The sequence below is a fragment of the Anomaloglossus baeobatrachus genome, chromosome 1 (assembly GCF_048569485.1).
Source record: "Anomaloglossus baeobatrachus isolate aAnoBae1 chromosome 1, aAnoBae1.hap1, whole genome shotgun sequence".
NCBI classification, from domain to species: Eukaryota; Metazoa; Chordata; class Amphibia; order Anura; family Aromobatidae; genus Anomaloglossus; species Anomaloglossus baeobatrachus.
This window is the reverse complement of record NC_134353.1, coordinates 316,793,070-316,805,559: the sequence shown is the minus strand read 5'-3', so window position 1 is coordinate 316,805,559 and position 12,490 is coordinate 316,793,070. Positions and strand designations below refer to the sequence as shown.

Genomic DNA, 12,490 nt, shown 5'->3' with positions numbered 1-12,490 from the left:
TGGAGAATAAGTGGAGAAAAAATGGAGAAAAAGTGGAGAAAAAAATGGAGAAAAAGTGGAGAAAAAGTGGAGAAAAAGTGGAGAAAAAAGTGGAGAAAAAAGTGGAGAAAAAAGTGGAGAAAAAGTGGAGAAAAAGTGGAGAATAAGTGGAGAAAAAGTGGAGAAAAAGTGGAGAAAAAAATGGAGAAAAAGTGGAGAAAAAGTGGAGAAAAAGTGGAGAAAAAATGGAGAAAAAGTGGAGAAAAAGTGGAGAAAAAATGGAGAAAAAGTGGAGAATAAGTGGAGAAAAAAATGGAGAAAAATGTAGAAAAAGTGGAGAAAAAGTGGAGAAAAAGTGGAGAAAAAATGGAGAAAAAGTGGAGAAAAAGTGGAGAAAAAGTGGAGAAAAAGTGGAGAATAAGTGGAGAAAAAATGGAGAAAAAGTGGAGAAAAGGTGGAGAAAAAATGGAGAAAAAGTGGAGAAAAAGTGGAGAAAAAGTGGAGAATAAGTGGAGAATAAGTGGAGAAAAAGTGGAGAAAAAATGGAGAAAAAAATGGAGAAGAAGTGGAGAAAAAGTGGAGAAAAAGTGGAGAAAAAGTGGAGAAAAAATGGATAAAAAGTGGAGAAAAAGTGGAGAAAAAGTGGAGAAAAAATGGAGAAAAAATGGATAAAAAGTGGAGAAAAAGTGAAGAAAAAGTGGAGAAAAAGTGGAGAAAAAATGTAGAAAAAAATGTAGAAAAAGTGGAGAAAAAATGTAGAAAAAGTGGAGAAAAAATGGATAAAAACTGGAGAAAAAGTGAAGAAAAAGTGGAGAAAAAGTGGAGAAAAAATGTAGAAAAAAATGTAGAAAAAGTGGAGAAAAATGTAGAAAAAGTGGAGAAAAAATGGAGAAAAAGTGGAGAAAAAGTGGAGCACCCTTTGGTACCTTTCATGTGGCACTAAGGGGTGCTTAGCTTTGTATTTAGCCAAAAAAATGAAAAAAAAAATGACGTAGGGTTCCCCCTAGTTTTGTAGCCAGCTAGGGTAAAGCAGATGGGTGCAGCCTGCAGACCACAGCTGGCAACCTCACCTTGGCTGGTAATCCAAAACTGAGGGCACCCCACGCTGTTATTTTAAATTAAATAAATAATTAAAAAAAAAACACGTAGGGGTCCCCCAAAATTGGATCACCAGCCAAGGTAAAGCAGACAGCTGGGGCCTGATATTCTCAGACTAGGGAGGTCCATGGTTATTGGATTCTCCCCAGCCTAAAAATAGCAGGCCGCAGCCGCCCCAGAAGTGGCGCATCCATTAGATGCGCCAATCCTGGTGCTTCGCCCCAGCTCATCCCGCGCCCTGGTGCGGTGGCAAACGGGGTAATATATGGGGTTAATACCAGATGTGTAATGTCAACTGGCATCAAGCCCTGGGGTTGGTGAGGTCAGGCGTCTATCAGATACCCGACATCACCAACCCAGTCAGTAATAAAAAAAAATAGACGACAAACACATTTTTATTTGAAAAAACACTCCCCAAAACATTCCCTCTTTAACCAATTTATTAGAATGAAAAACAAATCCAGGTCTGGTGTAATCCAAGGGGTTGCCATGACGATCCACACTGTCCCAGTCAATGAAGAGCAGGATGTTCCCCATTGGCTGGGAGAGCAGTGCAGTGACCTGAGCTAACATCAATGGGTCAGCCCAGGTCACTGCAGGGGATGACAAGTGCTGCTGTCAGCGAGGTACATTACCTGCGCTGATCTCCAGCACACTGACAGCCCCTGTCACTGAGTTCAATGACCGGCGCCTTCACAGCCAAGCATCGCGAGAGGCCCGTGACGTCACCGCTAGTCAGTCTCGGGTCGGAAGCGAGAGAAGGTGATGTGACAAGCGGCGGCCATGGAGGACAGTGACACCGCTGAGGTCGGGATGGCGGGACTTCATCACCGCAGGTAAGCCGAGCGGGACCATGTGTGTGTGTGTATGTGTTTGTGTGTGTGTGTGTGTGTGTACATGTGTACAATACATGCCGCGGGCAGGAGGGGGCGGAGTGAGCTGAGCGGGGAAGTGTGGGCTTCCTGCATGTAACTAGGATAAACATCGGGTTACTAACCAAAGCGCTTTGGTTGGATACCCGATGTTTATCTTGGTTACCAGCTTGTGGCAGGCTGCCAGCGATGGCTCCTGCACACTGTCGCTGTAAAAAGCCCTGCTTTTTACTGCTAGAACCGTTCTCGAACGTATCTAGAACTATCGAGCTTTTGCAAAAAGCTCGAGTTCTAGTTCGATCTCGAACAGCCCCCAAAATCACTCGAGCCTAGAACTGGAGAACCTCGAACCTCGCTCAACTCTAGAGACGACCTCATCACTTCAGCCAACACATGACGTTCTGCGCCCCCAAAGGGTACGTAAGGTCCGTTTGGCATAGTGCAGCACTGACACCTCCTGTCCCAGCTGGCACAGAGAGGCACGGGGAGTGGAACTGAGTCAGCTTTCCCACAACCCTGACAGGCCGACAGGAACTTTGCACTAGCCCTAGTGGAACAGAATTCTGCCGGTCTGGTACAGTGCGGTAGTCTGCCCCCACCCTAGATGTGCCCCCATTGATCCTTCCTACAGTCACCACCCTGGTTGTGGCCCCATCCATCCTTCCTACATTCCCTACCCATTATCACTACAGTAGCAGTCCCTAATGTACACTTGCTTTGGCAAAACTAATCTGTATTTGGGCCTGCCAATAAAGCTTATTTGATTTGATTTCTGAGGGAAAAATCGCAGCATGCTGCAATTGTTTTTGAGTCTCGGATCACTCGCAGACATACCAGTCTATGGGTGTGAGTGTAACATCGGACTGCACTCGGATGACATAACAGTGCAGTGCGATATACGCACAGGATGAAAATGGAGGAGATGGGGAGATTAATCCCTCCCTCTCTTCCGCAGCCGTGATCCGATCTCAAGATCGGATCACAGTCACATGACACACAGCTCACATTCACAGCAGAGCGGGAGCCGAGGGTCATTAGCATATTGCATCCACTGCTCTTGCACCAGATGCCATATGTTCGTATGACTCCAGCCTTACCAAGAAAAATGACTTCTAAGTAATAAGTTAAGTTAATCATTAAACATCACCCTTTAAAATCAATGGGCTGTCATGTAGCCATGACAAATATGCCAAACTGCAGACACTTTAATAAATGGTAGTCCTCAGTACAAATACATGAAATACATATGCATTTGGAAAGAGTATAACTTCTATCTATGGCATACATATTGAGAAATCTTACTTCACTTCCCCTATGTGTTTTAATTTGGAGATTTGCATAAAAATGAATTTGGTGATGTTTTTTGCCTTGGTAGTTTTTCATATAGCTTGTAAATAGAACCTGTCACTTGTCATAAATAGGTAATGTGTAAATGCCCCAGTTCTCCTGAATCTGGAGTAGGATTTATTTTGTTCTTGAGCCTCACCAATTGCTGAGTTATAATCTTTTTTCCCCAAACATAAATCTAGTCTTTTTTTAGCCTAGTGGGTATTGTCCTCAATTCTTCTATTTAGGAGGTTTCTTTCAGATCCCGCCTCATTGACTAAAAAGAATAGATTTACATACAGCGAAGAGAGGGCCATATCCCAGGAATGGAGGGGGGCTGGAGCAAAAGAAAAAAACTATGTAAAATTCAGAAGAACAGCAACATTTACACAAGGTAAAAATGTACACGTTTGCCATATGGAACCCAATACAGTAGTCAGACGTTTATGTGGCGCCACTCAGGCTCATTAGCCACAGGGTATTGCATCTCACTTAAGGTGTTTTACTCATTCCGGGTAAGGAAAAGGTTAACCACTGGTTAACCTCTTCTTCAACACAGCCGAGAAGTGAGTCAGCAGTCACACAACACTGGAATGGAAGTGGGCTAGAGGTGGTCACCATAGCAATGTGTTTTCCCCAGCACTAGTGAGTCATCAGGAAGGTGGGGGCAGCATAAAGGGAGTTAGAGAACAACAAGCTTTTACCTCAAAATAGTCTGGGACACAGTAGAACACGGTCGTTGGGGAGAGTGCTTGAGAGCTTCCCCAGTTAGAACCGGCCCGACTGGAAGGAACAGAAGACAACCAGTGGAGTTGGTGAGACAAAGGAGCAACATGGTAGCTGGAGGTTGAGCTCAATAGCTCCCTCATTACCAGCGCAGTTGAGGGTGCAGAGCCCTGGGGTGGCGTATACTTCAAGTTGCATCACCAGAATCTGCAGGACAGGGAGATTTCACATCTCTCTGGCCACCAAAGATCCCGGGGCACAGCAGCACATAGAGTCAGGAGTCAGGACCACGGTTGGTCCCACATTTGATTTGCGCTGCCTGCGAATGGGACAGGAAATTAATTACCAAATGCAGGGGACCCCAAGTAGCTTCACGCCATGGGGATCCTCACTACAAGCGCAAGGAAGGAAGGTCTCACACTCCACAACACCGGTGGTGGCCTCGGAAACATCTGGGATCGACTGGGGTCCATCATGGCATAAACCGGCACTCCGAGGGTGACGAAAGTACTCTGAGTAAAAAGAACTTTGACCGCAGCCCCCTGTGTCATCCCATTATTGCCGTCACCATGTGCTCTGGCACCACTGGCCACTACCTTTGCCAGCGTCCTCCCTGGGGCCCGCTCCACCTGTTGGGAGCCGAACCATCCAGGCTGCGACGCCATCTGCCCCAAAGGACAGCGACTGCAGCGGCGGCTAATTTCTGGCCGCATACCACAGGTGGCGTCACGAGACAACTACTACTCCTAACATCCCCTTCCCTTCAGCTCCCTTTCGAGGACACTGCAGGATCACAAAGCCGGGCAGGGCCACCCATGACATCCCCTTCCATCACCAGCCCGGTGACAAGTAAAACCCCGGCCCCGTAGGGTGCTTCATTTATAATTTACAAGGAGGCACAATTTACTAATAATAAGCTTCTTACCCACCTCTCGGAGAAGCCATCCTTCTTGAATAGATCATGCTGCAGTAAAACCATACATGATGGCCTATTGTCTGGATCAATTTGTAAACAGTTCTGGAAAAGATGTACAATGATAATGATTGCAATAAACTGGAGAGCTTAGTGCTAATTGTCCAAGCAGAATGATTATACATGGTTTCACAAGTGTAATAAGATGGTATATTGTAGAAAGTCTAAACAGCACTGTGTGAAATCCAGACTATTTTGAGATGTTTCACAAGATTCACACAGAGCAGCAAGAAATATGTCACGTTTCTGGTGCTTTGTTTGTAGCGTGCTTTATTAGTTAATTATACTTTATATTGGGAGCTATCCGCGTCTATATCCAATATCCATCTCTATATTTTCAGGGCAGAAGTGGTCAACCATCAAGGCCCATAATAAACTGACACAGCATGTTATCTAATGTGCCTCTAATGTGCCTCTATGTAGATGATATGAACAGAAATTGCCAACCTCAATTTCTCTTTTTTTCTGTATAGTCAAGCATTTTATAGACATATGAAAAAATCATAGTGAATTTAAAAGATAAGTATTATATGTGTATAGCTCAATTAAACAGGACTTTTCACAAAATGTTTCATGTTGAATTTGACACACCATGTAAATAATGGCTACATAGGATAATAAAATGTTTTGTTTTTTTTTTCTATTTCACTTCGTCGTTGCAGAGATATTAGCAATTAATATATTAGCTAATGAGTTAACTTTTTAACTTTTTTAAGTCCATGTGGATGTTAGAAAGTTTTCACTGGGGGCGTGTACTTCTTCTCCCTGTATTATGTTGACTAATCATAATCGGAAGCAACACTTTAAGGAAAAAAGAACATTCCCCCAACATAGCTTAGATCAGAGTTCTCTGAGCGTGAGATGTACGACAGAAAGCAAGATCTCTTTGTTTACCCTTCTGTGTTGAGCGTAAAGGAAGGGGCAGCACAGATGAGTTTAGCTGTGTCACATCACAAATCCTTCTATTAACTCTCCTCCTCTTTCAGCACTGTCAGCTCTGCTGTAATGTCCTTCCCCCACACACCCTTTACAGGGTTGAGAGCTGAAAGTGTCAGTATCACACTTATATCTGTTGTGCTGAACTTATATACACTCTGTAGTGAGATCAAAGCAGAGTCTCATTACATCTCACACAGGAGTAAATCAGAATAGGCATTTTACTCATGTGTGGGTTGTAAATGACAGCCCTGATGTCACTGTAGAGCAATAACAAGTTGTTTGAGCCCAACTGATAAGTATGATTACTGTTAAGCTGGGTTTACACACTGCAACATCTCAAACGACATTGCTGTAACGTCACCGGTTTTGTGACGCAATAGCGATGTTGTTTGCGATGTTGCAGTGTGTGAATCCTATCAGCGACCCGGCCCCTGCTGTGAAGTTGTAATCGTTACAAATCGTTCAGGACCATTCCTAGGTCCTTTGTTTCCCGCTGTGCAGCATGAAGTTTCAGTGTGTGAAGCCTTTTCAGCGACTTTGTTAGCAACTTCCCTTTCAAAAGGCTGCTTATCAACGTCCCCAACAACCAGCTAGGTCGCTCTGCAGGTCCGGATCGCTGTTGAGTTGTTGGCCAGGTTTGCCTGTTTGAACGCTCACCAGAGACTTAGCAGAGACTTAGGGAGGTCGCTATTGCGTCACCAAACCGGTGACGTTACAGCGATGTCCTTTGCGATGTTGCAGCGTGTAAACCCAGATTTACACTCTGTAAGCAGGACAGCTGATAGAAGGGTTTATGACACAGCTAAACTCAGCTGTACTGCCACTCCAGCCCCCATGCTGACTCATGCAGGAGATTAGACCAGGAGTTATCATTACATTTCACACACTAAGAAATATGCTTTAAGTTAAGGTGGGGGGGTGTTCTTTCTTTTTAGTATTGCGGCTTGCTTATGATTTGGTCAGCATCATTGAGGGAGAAGAAGTACACACTGCAGCGAAAACTATTTGATAACACCAGTTTAGGTTTTAAAAAAGATAACTCATTAGGTGCAAAATATTTTCATTGCTAATATCTCCACAGTGGAAAGGCGAAGTAAAAAAAATGTTTTATTACAGTCTTCAGCCACTATTGCATCGTGTGTCCAGTTTAAAATGGAAAATTTGGTGACAGGACTTCTTTAACTGATCTAAACTTATTACTAGTGGACTGGAAAAAGTCTCCTATTTTTATGCATGTGTGTGGTTAGTTAGCATTCATGATAAAGATACTATTTTTTCAATCAATATGCATGCCTTTAACATAATTAATTGAGCATAATTTTTAAAAAATATACCACTCAACTTTTACAGACTTCGTGGGTCAGATTCATTAAGGTATTTTCACCAGTTTTCTGGTAACACATTTTTTTGTCTGTTTTATCACAGAAATGTCACATGCACAAACTTCACCGACTGTCATAGTGGCTTCGGGCTCTGTTCGCATTGAAGATTCTGACACTATACCCAATGGTTTATCTTGTGTCTATTGCAGACACAGACATCAACCTGCTGTGCTCTGATTCATTGGCAGGCTAGCAAGAGTTAATCTCTACTAGTCTGATTGTTAGGTTCCTGTGATCACATGTGGTGGGAAATCCAATCACATCTGCTCCCCTCCCATTTATGCTGGATGAAATCTTCTACCTATGCCAGCTATAGGTTCTCTTGTGTTGGACTTTGAGCTTTGGTGTCCCAGACTTCCTGGTGAAAGTGTTGCTTTTGCTTAGAGCGGTTGTGGAGTTACCCCTGTTATCTTGTTGCTTCCTTCCTGCTCTTATTTTCCTTCTAATCTCTTTTTGTCTTATACCTCTGTGTGTGCGTGCTGAGTAACAGAGCTTTGGTTTCCCCTGTCTATTTCAATGGTTTCAACACACTTCTGTTCTGTCCATCCCTGGGAGGAGAGGCAGAGGGAATAAGCTCAGGACTAATCAGGAGCAGGGCCAGGAAGGAGATTGTGGCCTCTCCATTAATAGGAGTATTCTTGAGGTTAAGAATAGCATACAGTCCCCTATCTTGTGCGTCAGTTTAGGAGCCCCGATTCCCCACTATCCCATAGTCGTTGTGGCAAGAAGTGAATGTTTCTACTATGCATCATAAATCAAGTTATTGATAAAGGAGCTTTTATGTCACTGACTTGATTTATGATGAGCTCATATGATTTGTGATGCAGAAGAAACACTCACTCCTGTGATAAAACAGGCAGCGAAATGTGCTATCTCAAGCCTGGAAATGTGTTACCTTGGAAAGTGCCAGCTATAAGCTCCTGCTTTTTCATTTGTATACTCACTTCTTATGCTTCCCCCTGGCCAGAAGCTGCAGTGCATGACGATCATGAACTCTCTACTGGACATAGCAGAAGCATATTGATAAGATTATCTCAGCACATGCAATTTTTTTTTTTAAACACATCCAATTGTGGAATGTATTATTAATAATGTGGGGCGTAATAGTGCACCAAACTCTTGGCCACAGCAAATGTGCACTAAAGAACTCTCATTTGTATATGAATTTAAAGCGTTTTTAAACTAATTACAACAATGAAATGTATACCACTAATATGATATTTATAGGGGCTAAGTCCTCTATAATTGTTTTTTTTTGTTTAGTTTGCATTTTGATAGTGACAGACTTAAGTTGTCAACCTAGCAGCCCTTGACACTAACTGTAGACCACACATTAACATTAATGTCCTACATTTAGTGGTTTGTAGTGTGACCATGACCACACACTGCCTCTTTTTACTATCATCTTTGAAAGATATGGAAACCAACCAAGACCACAGAGAGAGCACCCAAAAACCGTCAGCTGCCAACCACTGATTTATACATGTGGTAAATTTAATGAATTAGCAGTGCTAAAACCTGAAGTTCTCTAGCCTGCCCTTAGGGGGGCTTTACACATTGCGACATTGCTTCCGAAATATCGTCGGGGTCACATCATTAGTGACGTACATTCGGTGCCGGTAACGACCTCGCAACATGTAAATCCTAGATGCGCCGATAAACAATTGCAAAAGCGTTGAAAATCGGTGACCTGTGTAGCGTCGTTCATTTTCATATTGTCGGGTCGACCGCAGGTACGATGTTGTTTGTCGCTCCTGCGGCAGCACACATCGCTGTGTGTAAACCCGCAGGAGCAACAAACATCTCCTTACCTGCGTCCCAATGGCAATGCGGAAGGGAGAAGGTGGGCGGGATGTTATGTCCCGCTCATCTCCTCCCCTCCGCTTCTATTGGCCGGCCAATTAGTGACGTTGCAGTGATGACGCTGTGACGCCAAACGCACATCCCCCTTGAAGGAGGGATTGTTCGGCAGTCATAGCGACGTCGCCAAGTAGGTATGTGCGTGTGAAGCTGCCGTAGCGATAATGTTTGCTACGGCAGCAATCACCACATATCGCAAGTGCGACGGGGGCGGGTACTATCGCGCTCGGCATCGCTAGACAATGCTAGCGATGTCGCAGCGTGTAAAATACCCCTTAGAGCAGACAAACATAATGTAATGCTGAATATATGGATGACAAAGAATACCTTGGCTAAGTCTAATATAACATGAGAGAGTTTTGTATATCGCTTTTCAAGAGGTTCAATTTCCTTTATCTCTGGCAAAGTCACACCGGCAAACAGTGGATTCTTGTAGAATAGCTCCTGCAGGCGTGGAGTCAGATTTCCTAGAACAGAAAAGTATTACTTATAAAGGCAATACATTACTTTGCGACTCATTTTAATAGCATTATTAATTAGCTGCCAAATGCTATCGTTATATCCATTAAATGACTGCGGTTGCACATTTCATTGTACAAAACCAAAGATCAAGAGGTTAAATGGGGCAATACAAATACAAGTGCATATCAATAAATTAGAATAGCATCAAAAAGTTAATTTATTTCAGTAATTCAATACAAAAAGGAAAACGCATATACTATATAGAGTCATTACAAACAGATCGATCTATTTCAAGTTTTTATTTCTGTTAATATTGATGATTAATATTGATGATTATGGCTTACAGCCAATGAAATTCCAAAAGTCATTATCTCATAAAATTAGAATATTTTATAAGACCAACTGAAAAAATCATTATAAATTCAGAAATGTTGGCGCCTACTGAAAAGTATGTACAGTAGATGCACTCAATACTTGGTCGGGGCTCCTTTTGCCTGAATTACTGCATCAATGCGGCATAGCATGGAGGCGATCAGCCTGTGGCACTGCTGAGGTGTTATGAAAGCCCAGGTTGCTTTGATAGCAGCCTTCAGCTTGTCTGTATTGTTGGGTCTGGTGATCCTCCTCTTGACAATACCCCATAGATTCTCTATGGGGGTTTAGGTCAGGTGAATTTGCTGGCTAATCAAGCACAGTGATGCTGTGGTTATTAAACCAGGTATTGGTACTTTTGGCAGTGTGGACAGGTGCCAAGTCCTGCTGGAAAATTAAATTTCCATCTCCAAAAAGCTTATTGGCAGAGGGAAGCATGAAGAGCTCTAAAATTTACTGGTAGACGGCTGTGCTGACTTTGGTCTTGATAAAACACAATGGACCTACACCAGCAGATACAATATAGAAAAATGTTTTATGTGATTAGGAGTGAAGAGGGGTGAGCGGAATACCTCCCTTTGTGTACACCAGCAGATGACATGGCTCCCCAAACCATCACTGATTGTGGAAACTTCACACCAGACCTCAAGCAGCTTGGATTGTGTGGTTCTTCACTCTCCCGCCAGACTCTGGGACCTTAATTTCCAAATGAAATGCAAAATTTACTTTCATCTGAAAACAACACCTTGGACCACTGAGCAACAGTCTAGTTCTTTTTCTCCTTGGCCCAGGTAAGATGCTTCTGGCATTGTCTATTGGTCATGAGTGGCTTGCCACTAGGAATGCGACAGTTGTAGTCCATGTTCTGGATACATCTGTGTGTGGTGACTCTCGCAGCACTGACTTCAGCAGTAGTCCATTCCTTGTAAATCTTACCCAAATTTTTGAATGGCTTTTTCTTAATAATCCTATCAAGGCTGCGGTTATCCTGGTTGTTTGTGAACCTTTTTCTACCACACTTTTTTCTTCCACTCAACTGTCCATTAATATGCTTGGATACAGAACTCTATGAACCACTAGCTTCTTTAGCAATGACCTATGGTGGGTTACCCTCTTTTTGGAGTGTCTCAATGACTGCCTTCTGGACATCTGTCAAGTCAGCAGTCTTCCCCATGATTGTGTAGCTTACTGAACCAGACTAAGGGACCATTTTAAATACTTAGGAAGCCTTTGCAGGTGTTTTGTGGCAATTATTCTAATTTGCTGAGATAATGACTTTTGGGTTTTCATTAGCTGTATGCCATGATCATCAACATTAACCCCTTCAGCCCCCGGGCACTTTCCGTTTTTGCGTTTTTGTTTTTTGCTCCCCTTCTTCCGAGAGGCGTAACTTTTTTATTTTTCCATCAATCTTGCCATATGAGGGCTTGTTTTTTGCGGGACGAGTTGTACTTTTAAATGAAACCATAAGGTTTACCATATAGTGTACTGGAGAACAGCAAAAAAATTCCAAGTGTGGAAAAATTGCAAAAAAAGTGGGATTGTACAATAGTTTTTGGGATATTTTATTCACCGTGTGCACTATATGGTAAAACTGATGTGTGGTTATGATGCCTCAGGTCGGTGCGAGTTTATAGACACCAAACATGTATAGGTTTACTTGTATCTAAGGGGTTAAAAAAAATTCACAAGCTTGTCCGAAAAACGTGGCGCACGTTTTGCGCCATTTTCCAAAACCCGTAGCGTTCTCATTTTTCAGGATCTGAGGCTCAGTGATGGCTTATTTTTTGCGTCTCGACCTGACGTTCTTAACGGTACCATTTTTGCACAGATGCTACGATTTGATCGCCTGTTATTGCATTTTGCGCAAAATTTGCGGCGACCAAAAAACGTAATTTTGGCGTCTGGAATTTTTTTGCCGCTACGCCGTTTACTGATCAGATTCATTGATTTTATATTTTGATAGATCGGGCATTTCTGAACTTGGCGATACCAAATATGTGTGTATTTTTTATTTTTTTAACCCTTTAATTTTCAATGGGGTGAAAGGGGGGTGATTTGAACTTTTAGGTTTTTTTATTTTTTTTTAATTTTTTAAAACTTTTTTTTTTACTTTTTTTTTTTTATTTTACTAGTCCCCCTAGGGGGCTATTGCGATCAGCAATCCGATCGCTCTGCACTATCTGCAGATCTCAGCTACAGAGCTGAGAACTGCAGATTTGCTGCTTCACTTTCAATGCCGGCTGTATTCCGGCATTGAGAGGAAGTGACTTATGTTAGCCACAGGCGTCATCACATGACCCTGTGCTACCATGGCAACCGCCGAAAGTCACGTGATCATGTCACGTGACTTCCGGCGGGGGCGGGGTAAGTCACTGTCATGGCGGCGCCCATATACATATCGCTGCCAAGACTTTGGCAGCGAAATGTAAGGGGTTAATGGCCGCGGGTGGAAGCGATTCCACCCGCGGCTAGCAGGCACACATATCAGCTGTTGATAA

The 12,490-nt window shown here is 43.0% G+C and overlaps 1 protein-coding gene across 2 annotated transcripts in view; it reads right to left on the bottom strand.

The window, feature by feature from the left end:
* The window catches only part of CDKL2 (cyclin dependent kinase like 2), a 107,962-nt gene that overhangs the window by 31,117 nt on the left and 64,355 nt on the right, over nt 1-12,490 (bottom strand). For both annotated transcript variants that reach the window (XM_075351342.1, XM_075351348.1), the window contains exons 6-7: nt 9,483-9,622; nt 4,931-5,019 (exon numbers count right to left, since the gene is read on the bottom strand). In XM_075351342.1, coding sequence (XP_075207457.1) covers nt 4,931-5,019; nt 9,483-9,622 — 229 coding nt within the window. The remainder of the gene's footprint in view (nt 1-4,930; nt 5,020-9,482; nt 9,623-12,490) is intronic.